At 42.5% G+C, this 27,246-nt stretch overlaps 1 protein-coding gene across 2 annotated transcripts in view; it reads right to left on the reverse strand.

Annotated features, from left to right (window-relative positions):
* Positions 1 to 3,072: 3,072 nt before the first annotated feature.
* Positions 3,073 to 27,246, reverse strand: part of ano1b (anoctamin 1, calcium activated chloride channel b) — a 78,033-nt gene continuing 53,859 nt past the window's right edge. The window contains exons 16-24 of one of the 2 annotated variants that reach the window (XM_079265767.1): positions 25,982 to 26,093; positions 25,791 to 25,848; positions 16,127 to 16,227; positions 15,566 to 15,708; positions 14,092 to 14,244; positions 13,816 to 13,868; positions 10,138 to 10,322; positions 6,700 to 6,805; positions 3,073 to 5,995 (exon numbers count right to left, since the gene is read on the reverse strand). In XM_079265767.1, coding sequence (XP_079121893.1) covers positions 5,738 to 5,995; positions 6,700 to 6,805; positions 10,138 to 10,322; positions 13,816 to 13,868; positions 14,092 to 14,244; positions 15,566 to 15,708; positions 16,127 to 16,227; positions 25,791 to 25,848; positions 25,982 to 26,093 — 1,169 coding nt within the window. In that variant the 3' untranslated portion in view covers positions 3,073 to 5,737. Of the gene's footprint in view, positions 5,996 to 6,699; positions 6,806 to 10,137; positions 10,323 to 13,815; positions 13,869 to 14,091; positions 14,245 to 15,565; positions 15,709 to 16,126; positions 16,228 to 25,790; positions 25,849 to 25,981; positions 26,094 to 27,246 lie in introns of those variants that run through there. The other variant, XM_079265768.1, reaches the window with a different exon arrangement.

The raw sequence follows: 27,246 nt of genomic DNA on the forward strand, positions 1-27,246 counted from the left end.
TGGAAAACTATTCCAGTAAAAGTAAAAGGTCACCTATTAGAATACTACTTGAGTAAAAGTCTTAAAGTATCTGATATTTATTGTACTTAAGTACAAAAGTACTTAAGTACAAAAGTAATTTTCTGATATTAAATGTACATCATAACCTGAACATTAAATGAACATCATAACCTGTTCATTGAAAGTAAAAGTACAAGTAAATGCTGTTAATAAAAAAGCAAAGGGTCAGAATTGTGAGAATGATGAAGTTTATTCTTTTAAGTGCTGTGGCCACCATGACCAAGGACATGGAGCTGTGTTGACAATAATTGGGTTGGCTGTGATCCATCCAGGAGCAACAATGTTCAACATAATGTATTGTACATAAGTATACTTTTGCATCTACTATGAACTTATCATCATAATTCTCTGAAAAGAAATATGACACTGAAGGAGTTGTAACAGTGCGTTTATAAGTCTGCTCATTCCGACTAGAGGATGTAGAGGCCAATGCATAATATTATGTTCAGCAAAACATATCCACTTGATGCATCAGGTCAGTGTTTAGAGAAGAGGACTGCCTTGTAAACTCCTATGGGCCTGATTTGAACACAATAGACAAAGGTTTTGCTGAAGCTGAATCTGCAATTGGGCGACTGCTACCAACATAACTCCATCTGATCATCCACAACATGACTCAAATATCAAAACATGATCAATACTAAAGCAGCACCGAAAGTAACAACCCAGTCATTACTTGAAACTGAAAAATGTCCTGTTCATCTTCAAAAGAAGTTGGTTTTCAAAATTGCGAGAATTCAGTCTCGCTCTTCTTGGGCTGAAGACTAGTCCTGCGATGCTAAATAGTCTTTCACAGGCCGCTGAGGCAGGTAGAGGTGTGTTCAGCGTTACACACAGCTTGCGCACAGCTGCGAAGGATTTCCCTAATGCTAACGCTAATGCTCACGCTAATGCTGCGCTCTCTCGGCTCCCGTCAATCCTATGGTGTCACAACTGTCAACACTTCCTCAGCTCACTAACTCGCGAGCGATCCACTGGTGTTGGTCTTCGTCACCACCGTAGTTTGTTGCGGGAGTAGCAGGTGCTTCCATTTCTGCTTCCATCATGAAATCAGTCATCATAGAGTGGAATTATACTCAGGTAGTCGCCCGCTAGCTTATAGCATGTAGCATCCTGGGAATCAAAACACCGCAGCTTTGAGAGCACTTGTTTGCAATTGTGCATTAACGTGACGAACCAATGATTTAACTTGCTGCTAGGACCACTGATTCACCAAACCTGCTTGCATGCAGTCTCTGTTCCACCACAGTCACCGACGCTGCTCTCATGATTCATTTTTTTCTTAAGATAGATTTGATTTTGCAGCGAGTAACGAAGGTTTCAGGGGAAATGTATCAGAGTAAAAGTACCGGTTTTCTTTGCAAAATGTAGTGAAGTAAAAGTCAACAGAAATATAAGTAGTAAAGTAAAGTACAGATACCCAAAAAAACGACTTAAGTACAGTAACGAAGTATTTCTACCACTGATTTTCACCTCATGACAACATCACAAACACTTGCCTCGTTAATTTGCAGCTCTACAAAGATTTGTTTCGGAAACCAGCTGTATTCAAAAGTGCTCTGTGGTACACTTCAAAATGCTGCATGGTAAACGAGCAGTGCGGTCACAAGTTGATCAGGGTTCCCTCTGCGGTAACCAGTTGATCTGGTATCCCCCTGCTCTTACCGGTGCTCGACCGGTGTGAACGCAGCTGACTGTGTTTTACATTTTTCTATATGCTTCCAGCAATTCTGTCTCGTCTGTCGTGGCGGAGCGGCACTGCCTCTGCTTGCCGACTGTTTTTCCATTCAATTACATGAGTTCGAATCCCGTATGTACTTCTTATTTATTTTTTTTATTGTAATTTTTGTAAACTGTGCCACAGAGTTCTTATATGTAACACAATGATGTTTCCACAAAACAGGCTCCAAAGACGTTTATGTATTTTTTTTCCAACTTTATTATCTCAAAGGAAGGGGAATTTGCTCCCTTCCTGTTTCAACACATAACGTTACACAACAAGCAAGCAAGCGACGTTTCAAACTCGAGTGGACTAGTTTCCTCAAAAGACTCAAACGTCGAATCCGGTATGTTTTGACCACAGACTATAAATGAGAAGGTTTGACACTGTATTGCAAAACTACACAATGCGGCATTCACGAGGACAGCTACGTGTTCTCTACCCATTCTCAACAGCTGCCGTAACTACGACAACCGACGCATTCGGCTGAAGGTCGCCAGTTAACAGGGTCCCTAGTTGAACCGTAACACCGGTAAGCTTGCAACAGGAAGTGCCTCGACTAGCTGCCGACCGTTGCCACGATTTGAGCCAGCTCCTACTGAGTTTATTTGAGCGGCTCTTGAGAAAGATAAAAGCAGCTACGCCACAGGGCATTCGGCCCGTTCTGAGCATACAATGAGTGGCAGGACTGAAATAACGTGTAGCTAAATTACGTTTATATGCTACTAACCTACTCTGTGTAACCGAACGTCAGGCTTCAAAACGGCGTCCAGTAGTTTGCGTTGACACTCGTTATCTCGCTTCGAACGACAAAGTTCCTCTTCGTACTCCGCTAAGGTTCTTTCAAAAAGTCCAAATAGCTCCTCGGCAGCCGCGGTGAGACGCTCAGTCACCACTACTCTCAACATTTCCACTTTAGACATATTTAAACTGTCGACTGGACAGCACTGTACAGTTAACTTAGAAGTTTAAACCACTTCCGTGTTTTTGAGCAGTAGCGACGGGGCGACTTCCGGCCCGTCTTTCAGAATAAATCTACATCCCCGTTAATATTAACTGGCTCGAAACTTTTAAGTCTGCACAGGTGAACATTGTTTTTCAAAATTTTTTGAATCATTCATTTAAAGATGTAACTTTTAAGGTAAACACTGAATACTGAAGTTATTTCAAAACCATTTGTAATTATAAATAATATATAACTAATCTCCTGACCTGTTTCAAAGCAAGACAAGTTTATTTATATAGCACATTTCAACATGGAATTTCAAAGTGCTTCAAATAAAAGCATCAAAACATAAGCTAAAAGAAAAGGACATTAAAAAAAATTAAGAACATTCATTGAAACATTAAAAACAGTCATTAAAACACTAAAAATTAGTGTAAGAAATAAAATACAGTTGTGAAATGCAGGAAATTGATTAATATCATTGAATCTGGTTCAATTAAAGGCAGCAGCAAACAGAAAAGTCTCCAATCTTGATTTAAAGTAGCTGAGATGTATAATGATGGAAAAATTATGACTACTTATAATAGCAACAGTAGCAGTCATAGTAGACATTTTTACAAGTACAAGTACAAAAAAATCTTTGTATGTGCACATACTCAGCCAATAAAGCAGATTCTGACACCATATGTGTCAACAACTCTTTCAGATGCTTTCCATATTACAAAAAAAAGTAGACTATTTTAAAGCGCATCAACAGCTGACAGTCATCTTATGAATAAAAACATTCTTATAGAAATTACCGAAATAAATATTTCAAATGTATCAATGCCAATTTATCTCAGATCAACATAATATATAGTAAAAAACAAAATAATCTTAAATCTGTGTTAAATACAAATTTAACAGGTCATTAGTACCCATTTTGGGCTTTGTTGTGTGTCATTTCTACACCACTTTTTGCTTGTAACTCAATGCCACAACGTTTCTGTGAAGCAGTTGGGGGTTATATTTAGGCAACGGCTGCCGTTTTGTTGTTCTGTACTGACTACGTGTACAAGTATACGCTTGTTATTCAAGTACTTTGTAAACCTCACTTTGTCAAAATCCTTCTCTGGCTTTAGCTGCCGTTAGTAGTTTATTCAGTGGTTCAGGTGTTTTTTTGTGGTGGGCCAACATGAATGATTGAAGCAGAGAAACATATGGTCCTCAGTAAAGATGCTATAGAAATACAATATTTATTCAGAGTATACATAGAAACTCACATTCTCCTCCATATATTATATTAAGGAGGAGAGACCGTGTCATTGCTTCACTCACAGTACACAGTACAAGCAATACAAATTCAAAATAGTTAGAAACATTTCTGGAGAGTAAAACAAGTCTTTTAGTTTTCAATGTCAGACAAAAATACCAAGCTACAGCTGATTATAACATCATAATAGAGAACTAATACAGAGCTACACTTATTAGAAAATAAGCAATGTCTGAAGCAACGTCTGCAATAATGAGACATTTTTCATTTTAATCATCTGTTACATGAAAAAGTGCATATGCGTTGTACACATCACATCACGTAGCTACAGACGCTGTACTACACCTTGGAGCCAAATATGTAGCAAAGTAATTCGCTAATGTGTGTTAAGAGTTGTTAAACTGCTTCTTGTTCCTTAAATGTGCTCAGTTCTGGAATGAGTTATCATGTTTGTGAATAGAGAAATTAGTCAGTATTGTTGCACTATTGATGCTAACTTCCTGTTTGCCTACAAAAATACTACATGTAGACACATTTCCAGATATCTGTACTTGTTTGTAAGATTCAGAAAACACGTAAATGGCCTTTTATTAATAAGTGAAACATTAAAGTATTTAACTTCAAGAGCTGGAAAAAACAGCTTTGTGTTCCACCTCAAGAGTGCCTATAAATGTCTTCTGACATGTGACTTTTGTTACTCTCCTGTTGTTACTGAGATATGTAAATGTGAGAGGTGATCCGTCTCACGCTAGTGCTAGGAAGTGTCGCTTCAATTATCTTCAGTGTACTGCCTCTGTATACCCGGGTCCATTCCTCTAAATATATCAAACTTTAGAGTTGTTGTTTTTTTGAGTATTTGGCATTTTCTATCAGGCCACAAGAATGCAGGGCACAGTAACATGATGTGCTGAGTGAAAGCAAAGCATTTTATGTATTTGTGCATTATTTTACAGTAAGTATGTGAGTATCACCTTTGCATATCTCAGAAACTGTTCATCCGATCTACTTCACACTTGGCGGCTGAAACGCAAGGCACTCTGCGTTTCAACTAAAACTCCAACCAAAAATAGACGCCAAGAGATCCTGACCAAGCATCCTTATGTGAAGAGTTGGGAATGAGAATGTGTTGACACGACACAGAGCAGCAATGCTACAAACATGTTATTGTTATGTTTTCTTTTACATGACTTTACCTTTTATGTTTCTGATAGCTGCCTCTTGCAAGATTAATACACAAGTTCCAACTCTGTCTTCTCTTCAACAACAGAAAAACATTTCTTCTGCATTTAGTCAGCAGCACTTTGTGTGACTGCTCTCATTTACATTCTTGGACTTTTCACTGATTAATAAAAATCCATTTACAGTGAGTACACATTCTCAGATTCTTATATATAAATCATAATATGTACATTTAGAGATTCTGAGCTGGCATTATTCTTGTACATATTATTAACTCTGTTTGCTAAATTACAGATTTGTGAATACATTCACAAATGCTGATACACACGCAAAGCTACAGCTTCCTGTGCTCATTCACAAATGTGAGTACTGATTGAGAAACAGGTTCGGAACTCTCCGCACACCTTGCGACATATTTGGCCTCAAACATTCACCTTCTCTAGCACCTTATCAGCCAGCTGCTCTGCCCAGTTGTTGGAATGTTCTGAACAAGGACAAAAACACAGTTTGGGGTGGGCTGCTAGCAAGACTCGCTAAAGGAGAACTGCTCCACTGAAGGAAGAGTTCAATGTTGCTAGCGCTAGAGGCTATTAGTGCTGTTGGTGTGCAGACCCGAGTGTGGCTGAGCGACCGTGCTGCTGTTGTTGTTGTTGCTGCTGCTGCAGTTCTTCTTACCCTCTGTACAGGACCTGCTCTCAAGATTACGGGTCTTGCCTTGCTCCTCTTTCAGGAAGAGGTCCACCAGGAGAATCTTCTCCTGGTGGATCTGGAGGCTGATGTCTTTTGGGATGTCTGGAATCAGCCAGTCCACAATGTCGCTCATGAGCATCACAACGTTCTGGTAGAAATGAATGCAAGAGAATCGTGTGACAATCATTTTCTCTAATTCATTATGAAACATGAGCAATGTTGCAGGAAACATGATTTAAATGATTTTAGATTCAGATTCTTCCAGTGTGTAAAACAAAGTAGTGAGTAGAAGTTACAGAAAACATAAAATAACTAAAAACCACCATTGTTTGTCCTGACTTTACTCGCAGAAGTCGAGAATCGCCACGTGGCAGATTTGGACCCACAGTAAATCCCAAAGCCTGAAGGCCTTTCGCTGGTATATATTTTATTCAAAACTGTTGTTTTTGTCATGAGAAACTAAACCAAATGGAGATACAAACAACCAAAACCCTTATTAATATGATTAAAAAAATGATCACGATAAGAGATCACACCAGCAATCCCCCTGCCATAGTCTACGCACAGGGTTACAGTCCATTAGAGGTGAAAATTAATTTAATTAATACAAATAATTTATCAAAAATAATTCCTCCGTAAGCTCACATTGTAAGAGTTTATAGTCTATCATACACGTTCAGTGTTGTTTGGGTTCATCTGACATGTTGAAATGATTGCTGTATCAGCCAATGATGTAATAGGATTGATGAACAGTTCCTTGTCAGACTTACTGAGTGTCCCTAAATACAATTTCTAAAAATCCACAAACAGTTCGGTTTACCGATTCCTACTTTTCTGCATGATTCATCTTACCTGGAAAACAATGACAAAAGCCAGTCGGACAGCCAGCACTGCCCAGAATTCCTTTGATATCTCATATGGAGTGGTTGACCAAGGGGGTTCTCTGTAGTCCTTATACCTTTAGAGATAAAAATACATGTTCTGGTTTCATCTTAGAGTCTGAAGAAAGATTCTTTCTAATAATATCATCCACCAGTGTGATCCAGTGACACAGAGTTCCACAGAACCTCAGAAACTTCCTTGATGAATTAAATCCCCCAACACAGCGTCAGGACCTCAAGGTTTTGTGTTTTTCTAAATATCAGACTGGCAAGATTTTACCAGCACAGTCGCCAGGAAAAAATGTTTGTACGTTACTGCAAACCGTGGATAAGTTCAAAGCTGTAATTTCTTTTGCGTTTGCGCTGAGCAAGTATTGAAAGCTAGTTACGTGGTATAATAACGAGTATAACAAACACTAAAATCCACTGAAGAAGACTTTCTGTCACGATCAGGCTTTGCCCTGTGTTCTGTGTCTTTCTTTCTGTAGCTCCTCACTCCCTTCACCTGTCCCTGATCTCTAGATCAGGGACAGGTGAAGGGAGACCTCTAGAGACCTGTTCCCCGTCTGATCTCCAGCGTCTAGAGACCTGTTCCCCATCTGGTCTCCAGCCTCTAGAGCCCTGTTCCCCGTCTGGTCTCCAGCCTCTAGAGCCCTGTTCCCCGTCTGGTCTCCAGCCTCTAGAGCCCTGTTTCCCGTCTGGTCTCCAGCCTCTAGAGCCCTGTTCCCCGTCTGGTCTCCAGCCTCTAGAGCCCTGTTTCCCGTCTGGTCTCCAGCCTCTAGAGCCCTGTTCCCCGTCTGGTCTCCAGCCTCTAGAGCCCTGTTTCCCGTCTGGTCTCCAGCCTCTAGAGCCCTGTTTCCCGTCCGGTCCGCAGCTTCTAGAGCCCTGTTCCCCTCTCGATCCGCAGCTTCTAGAGCCCTGTTCCCCTCTCGATCCGCAGCTTCTAGAGCTCTGTTCCCCTCTCGATCCCCAGTCTCTCGAGTGCAGTTCCCCTCTCGATCCCCAGTCTCTCGAGTGCAGTTCCCCTCTTGATCCCCAGTCTCTCGAGTGTAGTCTCCCTGATCTCCAGTCTCTCGAGTGTAGTCTCCCTGATCTCCAGTCTCTCGAGTGCAGTCTCCAGAGTTCCGTCCTCCGGACCCCCAGTCTCCAGAGCTCCGTCCTCCGGATCCCCAGTCTCCAGAGCTCCGTCCTCCGGACCCTCAGTCGCCTCAGTCTGGCAGTCCGGCCGTCCCTCCTCCGGACCCCCCTCCACCCACCCGGTTGTGGACTCTGACTCTCGGCCTCGGAGGAGTTATGTTTTGTTCGTGAGTTATTAAAACCCCTTTTCACTACTCTGACTGTCTGCACTTGAGTCCTCATCATGTCCCGTGACAATTTCACCCAGGAGTATGAGCAGTATGAGGAGATAATCAGTATCTACAAAGTAAATCATCTTCCATCTGTACTGTGGAGGGGGAAATCTAGATTCTTTGCTGTGGTACCAAAATGTAATTGCAGCTATATTGTTATTCTGCTTGTTGATCATTGAGTCCTGTTCTAACCTATAACTAATATTTAGGGATTTTATTAAGTAAGGAAAGGGATACAACTAAGTTGTTGTTGTTATCACTTTCTGTTGTCATGTTTAGACACAGTCTAAGAATATGTCCTAAAGCCATCTACAGAAAATGTGTTCGTCACTGATCTTTACATTCCATATCTTGTAACTTGGGGGTCAACCAAAAGCTTTGTACTTTAGAGTACTTTGTACTAATAAATGATGGATTTTAAAAATTGCAAAAAGCTTAATAATTCAAAAAGTTTAAAGATTCCAACTATGAAAAGTCATATCACCCCTCTCCTGAAAGAGCTGAACATTTTGATATTCTAACAGTTTCTGTGGCGGGGGGAGGGGGGAGGAGGGAGAGGAGACATAATCATAAAGTTTGACACGCATAAACAGAGGTTATTAAATGCCTGGCTTCATCACAAGCATTTCAGTTAGAATTCACTCTTCTGGGCTTTTATTTTGAAATGTGTGTGTGTGTGTGTGTGTGTGTGTGTGTGTGTGTGTGTGGGGGGGGGGGGGGGGGTTCCTCTAAAAGTCTCTAAGACCTGAATGACTGTATGAGAGAGAGGGAGCAAGAGAGAGAGGAAAGAATTAGTGCGAGAGAGAGAGAGAGAGAGAGAGAAGAAAGAATTAGAGAGACTGATATCTCTGGCAAACCTTATCATTTGGAGATTGTACTATGTTTTATCTTTTACAGCTTACATGACTGTTGTCCTGCTCTGCCATGTCTTTCCTTGCCTCTCCCTCTTGTGTCGCAGTGTGTGTAAATGTCACTCGAATCAGGAAACTCATCAGAATACTCATATCTGATTGGCTGAGCTGCAACACGTATATCTCTAAATCATGTGTGTGCAGCTTTTATTTTAAAATGGGGTGTGTGGGGGGGAGTCCTCTAAAAGTCTCCAAGACCTGAATGACTATGAGAGAGAGAGAGAGAGAGAGAGAGGGGAGTGCATGTGTGTCTGTGTTTATAAACATCACTAATTGGCTCAATCGCAAACACCTGTGTGCCTGAAGCCATTTGAAAATATTCTCCATAGAGATCCCATTGAAAATAAAAAGCTTAATAATTCAAAAAGTTTAAAGGTTAGAAATATGAAAAGTCATAGCACCCCTCTGGTGAAAGAGCTGAACATTTGGATAGTTGAATGGTTTCTGTAGCTTAAAAAATGGAGAAAAAGATGTGCGACAGAAGAAATAGAAGAAGTTGAATAAAGATTGTTGGAATGCTTAACAGCATTCCAACAATTGGGTCCATTCTGCCCTTTAACTTTCTTCAAGGAACTTGATTATTTGGCTTAATCCATCCCAAAAAGGCAGCCATTTTAAAAGTTAAACCTCCATAAGTGTAAGTTTGAAGTTAAAACTGGATCACAGTTTTAATTGGATTTTAAAGTTTTGGTACAACAGAATTAAAAATAATGTAGGTTTAGAGTGAAAGCTAAACTAATATTTAAAGAGAAAGTGAATCTTCGTCTAGTTTTAAAGTTTGGTGCAATATGATTTAAAGTTAAACCATGATTTAATCAGGTATAGAAATGTATCCTTGTTGGTGCAGCCCAGCCTTAGTATGGTCAAATTTACAAGCTATGTCAGACTTTGGAAACACCAATAACACTCGTTAGTAGAAATATATTGTTACTTGTTTTTTTTTTTCTTCAAATGAGCTGGTAATAATATAAATTTTAGATGATTATTGTTCTCCCGTCTTAGTTATTCATGACTGCATAGGATTTTTAAACATTGGTTTCACATGATTAATTATATCACATTAGAAATGACAGCGATATGTTGATGTTTAAAATGGCTAAATGTGGTTTTATCGTGAAATTGAAGGTCGTGAACAGACTGATTTCCCACCTGCACATCTCGACGGGGTGGCCAAGGTACAACGGATCCATGGGCTCTTTGCCTTGCTGGAAGTGACTGACGTTAAAGTAGGACAGCGTGTTGTTGACAAATCCATGCATCGAGCCGTCGGGGCTGTACATGTACTGGTAGACCATCCGAGGGATAAAGTCTGAGGTGAAGGAGATGACAAACGCCTGCGTGGATGGGGAGGTGGTGGTGATGGGGGACGGGAGTCAGAGATTAGGGAAGGAAATGGGAGTTAGAATGTGCAAACAAGACAGTGTGGAATGTAACAACATACAGTGTCAGGTTGAAATGAAACAATCCAGTCATGCAAGAGATGATGTCTCTGCTGGCTGAGAGTAGAACCCTCTACTCGTTCACAACCCGCTGAGACACATGACCAGTTTTATATTCGCGCTTGGTGCCGTAGCGTGAGCCTCCACAGACGCTGTGCGAGTTCCGAGTATGTACGGAGGCAATTATACTCTCTGCATTGTGCGCTGCATTATTCTCTGAAATGCCAGAGGGCGAACAAACAAAATTGACTGTGAGGTACAAGTGTAGCCCATAGGTGTAATTGGCAAAAAGCCATAAACCAACCTCCACAGTGCCGAGGAGGGATTATAATTATCTGTAAACTCACATCTCATATTCATGGGCTAGTTTATTGCCTTCAAAGAAAAACAGTCAAGTATTAAATCATCATAAAGAAACAAAGGTTGAATATGATTTGGCTGCAAAATATTTACTCAAATGAAAATTTGTAAGACCTCCTGTTTCTAAAGCATTTAAGAGCCAATCACCCTTCTTTGTATAATCCTTAGACATGTAAATAGTGCTTTATAATAGTCTCATAGTATTCCACAGGCTGTTCTCTATTTTTGCCACCAGCAGTCACAAAGTGGAACCCTCCTCACTACTCTGCAGTAGGGAGTCCTAAAGCAATGTTACTGTAATTATTAACACTCTGCTGTGGTTCGACAAGCAGTTGAACCTCTGATTAATTACACAGTTTAACCATCTGAAATAAAGTTTTACTGCTGATCACTATCGGCTGATATTCAGTGAAGATATACGATCAGAACATTGGCATTAATGCTTCCTAGTCGCCGAACCCTGATGATGCTACATGTTGTGGCAATTTATCATGTTGTTCTTTTTAGATTTAACTTGTACCGCTTAACTTTGAACATTGAGTGCATGCAGATGTTGCAAAAGCAGAACTCGCCATCAAAGAAATCCAAAAAGGGAGTACGCCTGCGAACGGGGGGGGGGGGGGGGTAATGTGCCGTTTGTGGTGAAACATATATACTCTGTAAAACCTTTGACTTTTTGTTAGACCTCCGAACCATCCTTGGGGAAGGAGCTCTATCCATTCAGCTGAATTATTCTAAATGTCTGTTCAATAAAATACTTAGACATTTGAGAGCTTTCTCATCACGTTTATTTCTCACAGGGAAATTAATGAGATCAATTTCCACCACACTACATTGTGAACATCATCCATGTTGAAATCGACAGGAGGATAGCTAGTAATTTAGCAGCACCAGAGCTAACAGCCAACGTATTGAGGTTCTATTGAGTTACAGTATGATGAGTTCACGGTCTATTCAGTAAACATGAGAATTGGGCGAAGGTAAATTATAAAGCTGTCATGATGTTTTCAAATGTAATCTCGTAAAAAAAAGTTTTTGGTGAGAAACTTGAATAAATACAGTTGCTTGAAGGAGATGATTTCACAGCAATATGAAATAGATATTACAAAGGAATTATGACCTGTTTAACTTCCTAACACTAGCTCTAAGGAGCTTATAATACATCATTCAAATTGGTGCTACTCATGCCAAGATTTCTTTTTAATCTAAGCATTTATTCAACTAAAAAAAGCAATCATGTTACAATCCATTTTACCGTAACAATGCAGTACAGTGCTTGAAAAGACAATGCTAGCAAAGTAAAAAATAAAGTAGTTAGCCAGTATTTAGCTGGTGTTTGACTATATCCAACTCTCTCATGAACACACATTTGAAACCATTGCTCTCCTAGCCAGAGTTGAATCACAAACTTTAAACCTTAAACAACTGAACCAAACATGCAAACAAATTTAACATTATTCAACCATTTTAAAGAAGTTCGGAAGAAATCAACGGCACGTAAAGTCATCCAACTTGCATGTGCTACCATGTGACGTGACACAGGATTTCCACAACATAACCACGAGCAGCATATTCAAAATATTCTGGGTCATAAACTTCTATTTAACCTTTTAATATGATCCTGAACATGACTTAGCACATTCAGAAGGTAATGTTATCCGTTTTGCTGAGTTCTGATTGATAGACTAGAGAAGATTTTCCAGGACATCTTGTGTTTTTAATGACTTGAAAATAGTTTTTCAGGTTTTCCAGGTCACGTGGGAATCCTGTTCACTCTGGACAGGTTGTCAGACTAGCATTCACACCTAAAGGCAATTTTTTAGGTGACGTAGTTAAGTACGTAAGGTACATAACAAATGTAAGTCAATGTTAACTTGGTTTCACAGGGGACATGAAAATCTGTCTCCTAGGTGAAAGTCTGTGTTTGTTTGTCCCATCCATTCATCCCGACCTCCTTCCTAAGCGGACTTCCTCACTCTTTATACTAAGGAAGTTGGTGTAACCATCTAATAATAGTGGAGTTAGTTAAAAGCCTGGTGTGTGTCATACAAGAGCTAAAGTGTGCGTCGTATCAGAGACCAAGGTCTGCTGACCGAGCGTCAGCGTTTGACAAGTTAGGAGTGAGGACACGTTGGTTTCAGCTCACACAGTAAATTCAGCCGCAAGATGTATAGGAGCAGATAGAGTTGTGTCTGTCTGTCTTTGGCCAATGTTCAATAGCATTTAAAGTTTACTGTTTTATAGTGCTGGGCAAGTTAACGCATTCATAACAACAAGCGGATGACAAGAACAGTGGGATAAAAGCCAGCAAACATCCTATAGTCAGACTGTCTCATGTTTATCGTTTTGTATTGGAGATATGATGTCCCTTCAGGGTTTCCGTAGAGAAAAGGCGACTTCCGCTGCTCTCCATGGAGACTACTGGACATCGCTGCGGTAAAGTCAGCAGACACTCCGATCTCCGTGGTCAACTCACAGACACTCACATGTTAGTGCACCTATATGCTGAAATTCACGGTAAACGCATTCAAACGGCACAGATCGGCAGCGAGCGAAGGACTTTGAAAGTTAGCGGAAACATTAACGTGAGACAACATCCGGTTTCTTCAGCCGAACATCCGGTTTTCAGAATAAGATGCCAACAAAGTATGAATTATATTCACATTAAGTATAAAACATGCTGCCTGCATCTCCTGAACCAAATGTTGTTGCACTTTTGTTCATATAGCAGTACTTTTAAAATAAAAGTGCACAATACACTACTTTATAATTCATGATTGAACTTTGCCATAATGCGATTAATCGCAAAAAATCCATGCGATTAATCGCTTTTAAATATTTTAATCGTTGCCCAGCACTACTATTTTACTGTACTGATAAACGTTCACACGTGGATGTGAATGTGAACACCCTCAAAGTGTGTTTCAAAATCATTGTGATTTACAGAGCGAAAACAATTGGGAAAACCTTCACAGTACACTACATGCATTACAGTCAATACAATTGAATACATGCATGTTTTACTTACATTAATGATGACGGCCACATTTGCTACCCCTCTTAGTAAGTTGTACCATATACCTGTAGACACAACAATATGTATTAACTGCTGGATTTACACATACACCTTGTTTTTTCTACAGTGAAGGAAAAAGTTTCTTTGCATTTTGTTTGTTGTAATGAATATGTTTTCAGGAACATTTACAGGCACATTTCACCAAGATCTCACCATTACTATCAGATACTTTTATGCATGTTTTTATGTCTTTGTGCAAGAGCTACAGTATGTTGAGTATAACCCCACCAATGTCTTTGGCTCTTGCTGCCACTGGTCTTCGCAGCTCCGTCACAAATTTCTTGGCGTCCAGTCGTATTTCAATGATGTTGTTGAGCAGAGCGAAGAGCGGAGCCAGGGGGAAGGATGCCACGAACAGTGTGACAAAGCCAAACTGGATGACTGGACATAGAGGAAGAGAGAATAATATATCATGTTATATACCGGTACTTTCATTTATCAAAGGCCTGTATAGTAGATAAACAGTATAACACCTTTTTGGCCATAACTCAAGAATTGATATACCAATCATGGAAGTTTCACACAAATGTCTATCAGGATAAAACACTTTCTATGACACCCATGTCTATAAATGCATTATCAACATACTATTAATGTGTTATAATCTGCTTATTACACTGTATACGTACTTCATAATTGCTGGTCAATCACTGACCTTTTTTTGCAAGGATAGTGTATAATAATTTCCATAGTTGTAATATATAATTATCATTTTATAATGTATTATAATGTGATTAGAAGTTACTCTAAGTGCTCATTGTTTGCATTAAGAAAAGTAAAACAATTTTTTATAAATTGTTGTTCTTTCATAGACTTAATTATATATTTTTCCTTTACTTTAAGTCCAAGTGAAACTGAAATTAGACGGAAATTAGAGCGTCTTTAGCTTCTGTACTGTGAGTAGAACGTAAATATGGGAGCATTTGGTGCGTGTTTGTTGTTCCGTCAGGTCATGGTGTTAGATATGTGTCGCTGAAAAGCAGTGGTGGGCCATCAGGGCCTGCAAAGCCTTCTCTGCTGGCCTAAACAGAATCATAAAGTTATAGCTATTTTATAATGACTATCATGAAACAATCACGTGATGCAGCTCAGCCAATCAAATATGGGCATTCTGACAAGTTTCCTGACTCCAGTGAGATGTACACACACCGTGACACAGGGGGCTGAGACGAGGAAAGAGATAGCAGAGCAGTAGATTCCTTATGTCAGTTGTGAAAGTAAAATCATAAGACGGACTCAATTAGAGAAGAACGGGTCATTAAGGTTTGTCATTAAGGGGTGTTGGTGGACCATGCAGCCAGACCAGTTGAGAACCACTTTTCTATTTGAGAGCAGAAAACAATATATTTCCCACAATTTAACATTCTGCATTTTCCAAAATGCAATAGTATTATTCAAAGGTACTGTTCGGTTTGTAAGCTTTGTACCGAACGGTTTAATACGATTACGTAAATGGTTACAGTCCTAGAAATGAATAAAAGGAGAGGATGACTTTATTTTTAACTTGCATGCTGTGGTCTACCGCAGCAGTAGGACACTGGCACATGATCTAATGAGTCATCATTCAGTCTCATGATTCAGACCAGTTAAACATTGGTAGTCTTTGATTCACTCTCAGGTGTCAGCCAGGCATTTATCTATAGAAGATCCCATAACAATCCTATTTTTGTCTTGTGCCGAGGACACAGAGTGTGGTACTGACTCATTTCCATGTATTCCGGTGTTAAGCCGGCAAATGGCTCCAGGAAGTGGTCAGTTTCATATCTCTGCAGTTTCTTCTGTCTTTCGTCTTCTTGAAAGGCCCCTTGCTTTGACCGAATGTAGCGAATCAGCTTCTTCAGCTTGCTGAGGAACACACACACACAAACACATGTCAGACAGACTGTCTCTCTTTCCCTTCGTGGTATGCATCCATGCATAAAGGTTTGGATTCATTTAGTTTTGTTCTGTTTATTATTTTGCTGATAAGTCCTGAGAGTCTGTTTTTGTGTTGAGCTAGGATTCCCCCCTAGGGCGTTGTAACAATTATTACTAGTTCTGTAGTCATGTTAACCTACTGTCAACAATGTTTATTCCTGTTTCTCAAAACTAACATGCTGGTTTCTGTTTTACCAGCTGATTTGTTTCACCATCTTGGAACGGAAAAAGATTTGTTTAGTTGACTATTGGAGGCTCTGTTCCTTTCTTAAAGGAAACAGTGATTTCAGCTTCATGACTGTTATTTGTGATGATAGACGACTAGTTCAAAGTGATGCATACTTACGGTACGCCAATCTCAAAAAGATTGTTCTGAATTAGCTGCTTTCCCAACATGGTGATGCTCAGCTGGATGCAGAGCTCCATCAAACAGCCTCCATGAGCACACTGAAAAAAAGAGACCAAAACATCAGTCCACCATAGCAACAAGGTGTTTTAACAAGTGGCGAATGACAACATACTGTATGTACTGTACTGTATGTGTAAGTTTAAAGGATTGTTGATCAAAGGAAATAGTATATCAGTGACAGCACTTGGCTACGACTTCTGTTCTGAAAAAAATTCTAAACCCAAGTAACACTTCTAAGATTGATTTAAATCTGCAGCTCACAGCTCGAGGAAATAATAAATAGTTTAAGTTTATTTGTAAAGTATAAAATTTCTAAAGCCATGCACGGCAATATATTTTTCAAACTGTTGTTTTTGTCATGAGTACTTTCACACAATATTACGCCGCAAAAAAGTAAAACAAATTCCGAAACAAGGTTGATTTTTGAAGCTTTCATATCGCTAATAAAGGCATCAACCAACCCCGTTGTGCGGAAATACATATTCTATATGTACACAATACTGTACAACAACATGAAAGCTCCATAGTCTGAACCAAGACAGCACACTTTATTACTCCTTTCAACATTGACAAAGGCAGCACAGACCAGATCCACTCCTTCTGTTCGTACATTTTCGCTGAAAGGAAACTCAATAAAATATCTTACAGTTGCTTAGAGTATACAACAGTTTAGCTCAGACAGACTGACAGACGCTGCTCTGAGTCAATAGTGTCCTGCCAGTTGGTTGAACAAATCTATTGCAACCTTTTATTGAAAAAGTGTTGGTGTCGCAAATTGAAATCACTATGAATAGTTTTGATGTGAAATGTTCCCAAGTACGTGTCGTTTATCCATACTCCCACTATTTTGCCTTGATCCAAATGACTTGATTGATGGTTGTTATTTTACTGTCTGGCTGGTGGCAGCTTCAGCCCTGGTAGGTTGTTAGTATGTCAATATATAAAAGTTGACAAGGATGGAGGCGGTGAGAGCTTTAGTCAGTGTCTGAAAGGTTGTACAGCAGGGGTCACCAACCTTTTTGAAGCCGAGAGCTACTTTAAGGGTACCGAGCAGTACGAAGGGCTACTTGTTTGATACAAACTTCCTGAACAACAAAATTGCACAGATCACCTTTTAATAATAATAATATATGTGACGAGACTGTGTGATCATGTTTATGTTAATTATTCCTCACAATAATTAACAATTATTTCCACAACAATGATGGTAGGAACCATATATATTTAAACATGTAACATTGTGGTGGTGGGCGTGGGTGGCTCAGCTGTGGAGGGGGCGGAGTGTGGGAGTGGTTCGGGGAACGGTGCCGGTAAGGGACTTAATTAGGCGCAGCTGGAAGGGATCCTGATTGTCTCACTCACGACTGTATTTAATCCCACAGTAGAGACTGAGGCGAGGAAAACGGACAGGACGAAAAGCTCCTGCGGCGTGTGCTCGGAGGCGAGGCAGGAGAGCACCCGGCCAGGCCCGTTAGGGTTTAAACAATAAAGAAACATTGAAACCGTCATTCCACCGTGTGCTGGCGTCATTGTGCTCCCCAGACCCACCGGGTAGCAGAGAACCTGCTACAGTGGAGCCCAACGTGGGGCCGAGCACCGAGACATGGACGGAGCAGCACCGGAGGCGCCGGCGCAGCCGATTATGATGCTGGGCCAGATGCTGGGAGGGATCGCGGCCATGCAGCGGGACCAGGCTGAGGCGAACCGGCAGTTCCTGGGGGCGCTCCAGGCCCAGGCGGAGCGGCAGGCCCACGCCCTGGAGCAGCTCGCGGTCCGGGCAGCGGCAGGCCCGCCGGTGACTGCCCCCTCGCCATTGGCGGGGGTGGTCCTCCACAAGATGAGTGCCGGCGACGATGTGCAGTCATTTCTGGACACATTCGAGGCGACGGCAGAGGCGTGCGGCTGGCCCGCGGCAGAGTGGGGGGTCCGGCTTCTGCCTCTCCTCATGGGGGAGGCACAAACAGCAGCCCTGGGGCTGCCACCGCTACGAGGACGTGCGTAAAGCTGTCACCGATCGCCTGGGCCTGTCTCCGGAGGACCACCGGCGGAGGTTTCGTGAGGCCAGACTGGGACCACTGGACCGCCATCACCCTGGCAGAGGACCACCTGGCAGTTCATCCCAGCGGCCTGGGAGACAGTGGCCGCCCGCTGCCTCCGCAACTGCTGGCCCCTGCCCCTGGCTCCGCGGGCGGCCCCCTTCCTCCCCTCTCCCGAGGCACCGACCTCCGCGTCTGCCGGCACTCTTCCCAACCCACATGGGGGCCCTCAAGCGCCAGGGCTGGAGTGTTGGAGGCGGGCAGCCCGGTCACTTCCGGAGGGAATGTCCACAGATGGAGGTGGGCCAGGTGGTTCGGGTTGCCGGCCCTCCAACGCCCTCCCCCGGTCCAGGGTCAACGTACCACATTCCGGTAAGGATTCAGGGGGGTATACATCAGGCAATGGTGGATACTGGCGGTACGCAGTCGATGATTCACCAGAGCCTGGTTCGGCCCGGGGCATTGGTGGAGGCATTGTGGGTAAAAATGAAGTGTGTGCATGGGGATATTCACGAATATCCCGTGGTGCCAGTAGAAATTAGACACATGGGGAGAAAACGTAGTCTGAAGGTTGCGGTTAGCTCCCGCCTTACGCACCCCCTGATCTTGGGAACGGATTGGCCAGGGTTTGGGAAATTAATGGGGCGGGGTGCGGGGGTGCGTTCACGACAGACAGGGTCATGCGGTATGTGTGCTGTGCTCAGCGGTGACGCGAGGTTGTCCGACGCTGCAGATGGGGAGGGGGAACCAGCGGAGCCTCCCGTGGAGACTCCGCTGGGTCCCGAACTACACTCCATGGAAGATTTTCCACTTGAGCAGTCTCGGGATGCACTCCGCTCAGTCTCTACGCTCAGCCTTTGACCAAGTGATACGAATTGATGGTCAGTTGGTGTGCCCTGACGCAGCACAGTCATACCCGCACTTTTCATTGATTAGGGACAGACTGTATAGAGTGAGTCGTGACACTCAGTCAGGTCAGGAAAATACCCAGTTGTTGGTGCCGAGAAGCCGCCGTGAAATTATTTTCCAGGCGGCTCACTATAACCCGATGGCTGGCCACATGGGATATGAGAAAACACTGGACCGGATAATGGCCCGATTTTATTGGCCGGGCATTCGGGGTGAGGTGCGCCGTTGGTGTGCATCCTGCCCAGAGTGTCAGTTGGTAAACCAGCCGGCCATTCCGAGGGCGCCTTTGCGTCCTCTGCCGTTAATGGAGGTCCCATTTGAGCGTATCGCCATGGACCTCATCGGGCCATTTCACCGGAGTGCACGCGGATATCGCTTTGTGTTAGTCCTAGTGGATTACGCAACACGATATCCCGAGGCAGTGCCGTTGCGCAACATTTCTGCAAAGAGTGTCGCGCAGGCTCTGTTTCAGGTCATCTCCCGAGTCGGAATCCCGAAAGAGATTCTGACTGACCAGGGCACCTCGTTCATGTCACGCACACTGAGAGAACTTTACGGATTACTGGGCATTAAATCTATTCGGACCAGTGTGTACCACCCACAGACCGACGGTCTGGTGGAGCGTCTGAATAAGACTTTAAAGTCCATGATCCGTAAATTTATTCACGACGATGTCCGTAATTGGGATAAATGGCTTGATCCTCTGTTGTTTGCAGTGCGGGAGGTTCCCCAGGCCTCCACGGGATTTTCTCCCTTTGAACTACTGTTTGGCAGGACACCACGGGGGGGCTCGACCTGATTAAAGAAAACTGGGAGGAGGGTCCGAGCACCGGGAAAAGTGAGATCCAATACGTCCTGGACCTGCGAGCAAAACTCCACACACTGGGTCGACTGTCACGTGATAATTTGCTCCAGGCCCAGGACCGTCAACAGCGGCTGTACAACAGAGGGGCCAAGCTGAGACAATTCGCACCGGGAGAAAAGGTACTTGTATTGCTTCCTTCTTCCAGCTCTAAACTCCTCGCCAAGTGGCAAGGACCCTTTGTGGTCACACGGCAGGTGGGGGATGTCGACTATGAGGTGGTGCGTTCTGACAGGGGCGGAGCTACTCAGATCTACCACCTCAACCTCCTAAAAGCATGGAGAGAGGCGGAGTCTGTGTCTCTGGTGTCCGCGGTTCCTGAGAGGGAGGAGTTGGGGCCGGAGGTTCCAAAATCCTCCGATCCAACCTCGCTCCTTTGTGAAGCCCACCTCTCCGGGACCCAGAGAACAGACATTGCACAGTTGCAGGAACAGTTTGCCGATGTGTTCTCCCTCCTGCCAGGGCACACAAACCTCATAATGCACCACATTGAGACTCCTCCGGGCGTGACGGTGCGGTTACGACCCTACAGGTTACCTGAACACAAAAGAAAAGTGGTTCAGAGGGAATTAGCGGCTATGCTGGAGATGGGGGTAATAGAAGAGTCCAACAGTGCCTGGTGTAGCCCCATTGTTCTGGTTGTCAAGAAGGATGGGTCTATACGGTTCTGTGTGGACTATCGCAGGGTGAATGATGTGTCACGATTTGATGCTTACCCAATGCCCCGGGTCGACGACCTCCTGGACCGACTAGGCACTGCACAGGTTTTTACGACACTGGATTTAACCAAAGGCTACTGGCAGATTCCTTTGTCGCCAGAGTCCAGGGAAAAAACGGCCTTCTCCACTCCGTTTGGGTTATACCAATTCACCACACTTCCCTTTGGGTTGTTCGGTGCCCCAGCCACTTTTCAACGCCTCATGGACCGGGTGCTGCGTCCGCATGCTGCGTATGCTGCCGCCTACTTGGATGATGTGATCATACACAGCACCACCTGGGCGGAGCATGTGCAGCGTGTGGGTGCGGTGCTGGAGTCCCTGAGGCAGGCGGGGCTCACCGCCAACCCGGGGAAGTGTGCGGTTGGACGGAGGGAGGTACGGTATCTGGGGTACCACTTGGGTGGCGGGCAGGTGCGCCCTCAGGTGGACAAGACTGCGGCTATCGCAGCCAGCCCGCTGCCCAAGACTAAAAAAGAGGTTAGGGGGTTTTTGGGGCTGGCGGGTTATTACAGGCGGTTCATCCCCAACTTCGCAGATCTGACCAGCCCCTTGACCGACCTGACCCGGAAAGGTGCCTCAGATCCGGTCCAGCGGTCGGCGCAGTGCCAGTTGGCGTTTGAGCAGGTAAAACACGCCCTCTGTGGGGAACCACTCCTTCTTACACCTAACTTCTCTTTGCCCTTTACTCTGCAGACTGACGCATCGAACAGAGGGCTGGGGGCCGTTTTGTCCCAGCGGGTAGAGGGGGTTGACCGCCCGGTGCTCTACATCAGCCGGAAGCTATCCGAGAGGGAGACCAGGTACAGCACGGTGGAGAAGGAGTGCCTGGCCATCCGGTGGGCAGTCGACTCCCTGCGCTACTACCTCCTGGGATGCTCTTTCACCCTCTGTTCGGACCACGCCCCGCTCCAGTGGCTCCACCGCATGAAGGATACTAACGCCCGGATCACTCGGTGGTATCTGGCTTTGCAGCCGTTTAACTTCAAGGTGGTCCATAGGCCGGGGGCGCAGATGGTCGTGGCCGACTTCCTCTCTCACCCTCAAGGGGGGGGGGGGGGGGGGGGAGTAGGTCAGGCCGGATGGCTCCCCGGCCTAAGTCGGGCGGTGGGGGTATGTGGTGGTGGGCGTGGGTGGCTCAGCTGTGGAGGGGGCGGAGTGTGGGAGTGGTTCGGGGAGCGGTGCCGGTAAGGGACTTAATTAGGCGCAGCTGGAAGGGATCCTGATTGTCTCACTCACGACTGTATTTAATCCCACAGTAGAGACTGAGGCGAGGAGAACCTGCTACAAACATGTATTTGTTAATCTCTTTCAACATTTGAAAGTCAGAGGACTGTAACATTTTTGAACAAATCGTGAACTCTGTCCCATGTTTATACAAATGATAAATAATAACAATAAAAAAATCAACTCTTTCACTTTTTTTAAAATGAATCCTATCACATTAGTACTAATCACCAAATCTGTAGCATTTTTAACAAATCAAAATCTTTGAACACACTTTTTGAACATATTTTTCACATTTTTGTACAATATTTGAGTTTAATGTTGTCATGGTGTTTTCAATGAAAACATTATGTTATCTCTTTCTTTGTCTGTAAATGTTAGTGGGAAGCCTGGCACTGCATACCGTTTACCAACGCACTGTCATCTGGTGTATAATGAGACACTGCAGCTGTGAGTGAGTCTTGTAGATGTGCATCAGTGAGGCGTGTTCTGTGTTTGTTCTTGATGAAGTTCATGTCAGAAAAGGCTGATTCCAGAGAGGTTGAACCAAAAAGGCAGCAACTTTCATAGCTGCTGTGCATACACCTTTGTATTTGTCTGTGTCCACAAGGCACCAACAGTTTGGTGCAGACTGATGGGCTTTGAGGTGGAGGTCATTTTGAAACGTTATGATTTCAATCTCCACCTGTCCAGCCCCCAAGTTGAAAGTAGCACTTAGTTGCTCAGCAATGCATGTCATGTCCACTTGCATGAAAGGATTTGAAACGAATGACACACATGGCTCAAGTTGATCAAAGTCACAAAACCTGTTCTCAACTCTTGCCCGAGTCTGTTTATGACTTGAGAGGACTTTTCTACTGCTTTGTCAAAAGCCACAGATGCTGAAGCATCGTCATTCAACACTGACTGTACGGAGGGAAAGTGCAGCACTTTTTTTCTCTATTCATCTTAGCTTTAAATGCGTTTACAGCACTTATCATGTCAGCAACAGTTTTACCGTTGCCTTGCAGCTCACAGTTCAGATGGTTCAGTTTCCCAGTGATGTCCGTTAAAAAGGAAAGGTCAAGGATCCACTCAGGGTCCTCGAGCAGCAAGTAGTCTTCCCCTTTGGATTGCATGAACTCCTTGATTTCGCCCCAAAAGTGCCAAAAAATGCTGCAAAATCCGTACCCTGCTGAGCCATCGGATTTCTGTGCGTAGTAACAGGTCACCATATTCAGCTGACAGCTCCTCCAATAGCACCTTGCATGTCCTGTGTTGTTTGGCTTTTTATGATCTTCATTTATGCCATTTATGATCTTCACGACAGGAGTCATAACATGATCAAAGCCGGTCACTTTTGCACACAGCGCCTGCTGGTGAATGATGCAGTGGTAATGGATACATTTTGGGAAGTCTGGGTCACCTTTGCATTGTACAATGAAGCCGACATGCCGGCCCGTCATGGCGGGAGCCCCGTCTGTTGTCACAGACACCAGCTTTTCTAACGGGACCTTTTTCTCCACAAAGAAACTCTTCACCGCGTTGTAGATGTCGATTCCCCTCGTTGTTGTCTTCAGGGGCAGAAGTGTCAGGACTTCTTCTTTTGTGGAGAAATCATCGAACACCATTCGGATAAACATCATCAGCTGAGCTGTACTGGTGCTGTCCACGGACTCGTCGCACCGGATGCTAAACCACCTGCACTGAACCAGATCCCGGTCCAGTTGCTCCGTTAAGTTTTCGGATATAGCCGACACTCTTCTTACCATCGTACTCGCCCCCAGTTGCACATCAAAGAAAGCGGAGATGGCATCGGGACCAATCTTCTCGTCTTTGAGCACAGTGTTTGCAACAACTATCATCATTGCTTCTTTCAAGACCTCCCTGTCCGAAAAGGCTTTCTTGTTCTTCATCAAAATGTGCAACTCTAAACGAAGCTTCAGTTGTTTTTTGTGATTTTATGACCGGCCTCGTGAAAGAAGACTGTTGTTTGCCCAAAGCTGCCTTTTAGTCACACGCTTTTTCTGTCCGTAGTGCGCCGCCAGGTGGGTAGTTAGCATGGAAGCTATTGTGACACGTACTGAAGTGTCTCTCCACATTGTGCCGCTTTACCGTCGCAACAGTTTCCCCGCAAATGAGACACACACATTTGTCTTTCACTGTCGTAAAAAAGAACTCTTCCTCCCAATCATTGTGGAAGTAGTATGTTTTCTTTCGCTTTTCTGCCATGTTTTCTTTAGTTTGGGGGGTAAGAACCACATCTAGCGTCGTAGCTTCCCATCGTAGCTGAGCCTGCTTCCTTGTCTCAGCAAAGAGTGAGATGGCCATTTGACATGCGCACAATATTGAACTTTGACTTCAGACAAGGTCAGAGTTCATATACATAAAACATTTTAGTTTTTAAAATGTTATATTAAATAGTGTGATATTACATGAATTACATTAATGCAAGCATTTTTGATTAAAAAAAGAAGAGCGACTACATTTTTTTTAGATGGAGCTCCATGGTGACTGGTGCTATTTTTAGAACATGCCTCGCGGGCGACTCGCATGGCAACAGAGGTAGCCAACACGGTGCCCGCGGGCGCCCAGGCATACAGGTTGTACAGTATGAAAATGTAAAATCCAAATACACACCAGGTGTTTTATGAAATATTTCCAAGAATGTTCACAAAGGTAAGAAAGAACAATGTAAATGTCAACAAAGTGGAGTACAATCCCAGTGAGCACCAACCCAGATTACAACGTTGATTTCTGGTTGAAATTAGATATGAACGTCTAAGATCTATTTTCTCCGTCTTTTCAACCGGCTAAAATGCAGTTACAACATCAACGTGTCACAAAACACCAATTTGCTTTAAAATATTGATGATTTGTTCAGTTGTAGGTTGAAAGAGACACGATATTGGTTACTTTGAACGTATTTCTCCAAAGTTATATTACGCTGCTGTATATATACGTATATATATATATACGTATATATGTATATATATATATACGTATATATATATATATATATATACGTATATACATATATACGTATATACGTATATATATATATATACGTATATATATATACGTATATATATACGTATATATATATATACGTATATATATATATATATACGTATATATATATATACACGTGTATATATATATATACGTATATATATACGTATATATATATACATATATACGTATATATATATACGTATATATACGTATATATATACATATATACGTATATATATACGTATATATATATACATATATACGTATATATATATACGTATATATACGTATATATATACATATATACGTATATATATATATATACGTATATATATACGTATATATATATACACGTATATATATATATATATATATATATGTATATATATATATATATATATATATATATACGTATATATATATATATACGTATATATGTATATATATACATATATACGTATATATATATATATATACGTATATATATATATATATACGTATATATATATATATATATACGTGTATATATATACACGTATATATATATATATATATATATATATACATATATGACTGGTTCTTATGACTTTGCGGTTGTCATTGTGTTAATTACGTTGATTTGACCATGCATTGTCCGTTAATGACGCAGCGTCCCGTCATGCACGGATTCATGTATCTGTACGGTAGCTGTTCAACTGCAGTAGGACAGCACAGCAGGCCTTTTAAACGTATTTTCAACGGAAAAATGCTCCCTGGAAAGGGTGTTAATTGTTGTTCTAAGCAGGTGAAAAAGCACTTCTGTGTGTGGTCACAACAGGTTTTGTTTGCAGATAATTTGTAAAGATTTGTGAATTTACCTCTTCCATTCTGTAGGATTCAAACACATACAGGTAGCTGCCTGGTCTGCCTACCAGTCTAGAGGAAAAATTAATGAGCAGGTTTAAAACTGTTTTCATTTATCATCATGACATTTGTTGAAATTATATAAGAGTGATTAAACATATTACATTGACAAAATTACACTTTAAAATACAATGAGGGGACCAACCTTCCCCTGAAGAAAGCAATGTAGATGATGGGGGTGAACGCGTTGACAAACTTGAGAATAAAGGTCTTGAAGATCAGTCGTTCCTCAAAACTCTTGTCTGTTTTAGGAACCTCTAAAAACAAAGAGAACATTTTGCAATTTGCAGTGAAAAACAGGCCAAAACATAACCTCTGATTATAAGCACTCCATTTTTTGGCCACAGGTATTAAGGTTAATATGTTTCAAAATGCAAGAGCTTGTGGGTTGATGTGAGAATTTGTAGAATACAATGTGAGAGCGCGTAGAACAAAAATCGGTTTCAATTTTAACAGAAATATTTACATACATGAGCTGAATGTGAATTCACAATCAAAAAAAACAAAAATATGGGAGCTTGTAGGAAAAAATGGGAACTTGTATTTTGAAAATTTCAATCAGAGAAAATATTCACACACGCATCTTCTGGATCTGAAGTCACGGATTAAATATTCACAAATGTGTAAATTCATATTTACATAGATACAATGACAGCTGCAAACTTGTAATTTTATCATTTAAAATTTTTTAAGGTGTCCATTTCTCCAGTAAAACTGGTATGATTCAACTATCCAGTGTGACTGTGTTGAGGATATACAATTTAAAATATACAGTTGTAATGATCAAGTCTGTCTGGGTTAAATTGATCACTATGAGCGGACAATTTTGTTTATATTTATTTCTCATGCAGATTTAAGTTTATATATTTTTTTATGAAATGGACAGCTTCACCATTCATACTATACATACATACCATACACTAGACCTGTTGTCTAGTCACTAGACGAGAGGTCGCCTGAAGTTTCTCTGTTATATCTCGTTGGCTTGTTTGTCATAAGCTTCAAAGAGACTACGTTTTTTATTGAGAGAAAATTATTTTCTCTTCAGGTAACCAGCCGGAAGCAAACAAATTACCGCCAGGCAAAGTATCATGGGAGTAAGAAAAGCTGCGAGCAGCGATGAACGGGCCCTCACAATATGCACGTCGGGGTGCCAGCGGGACTCAGGCCTGCGCGTCCGAGAACGTCCGCGACCGTCGGACTGCGCGACCACGACGTTTTCAATCCCGCGTGGATCGCCTGATGCTGGAAATGATGCTTTGCAAATAGTAGCCTGGTGCTACAGAACGCGTGCATCGTGTTGCTCTGTATCAAGTGTGAACCACGTAGTGTAAAAGTCACGTAAATCGGATGCTGTTTGTCGGAAAACGCAGATTTCCTTTCGCCAGCAGGTGGCACTGTGAGTATTAG

Source organism: Melanostigma gelatinosum (genome assembly GCF_949748355.1).
Source record: "Melanostigma gelatinosum genome assembly, chromosome: 1".
Lineage (NCBI taxonomy): Eukaryota > Metazoa > Chordata > Actinopteri > Perciformes > Zoarcidae > Melanostigma > Melanostigma gelatinosum.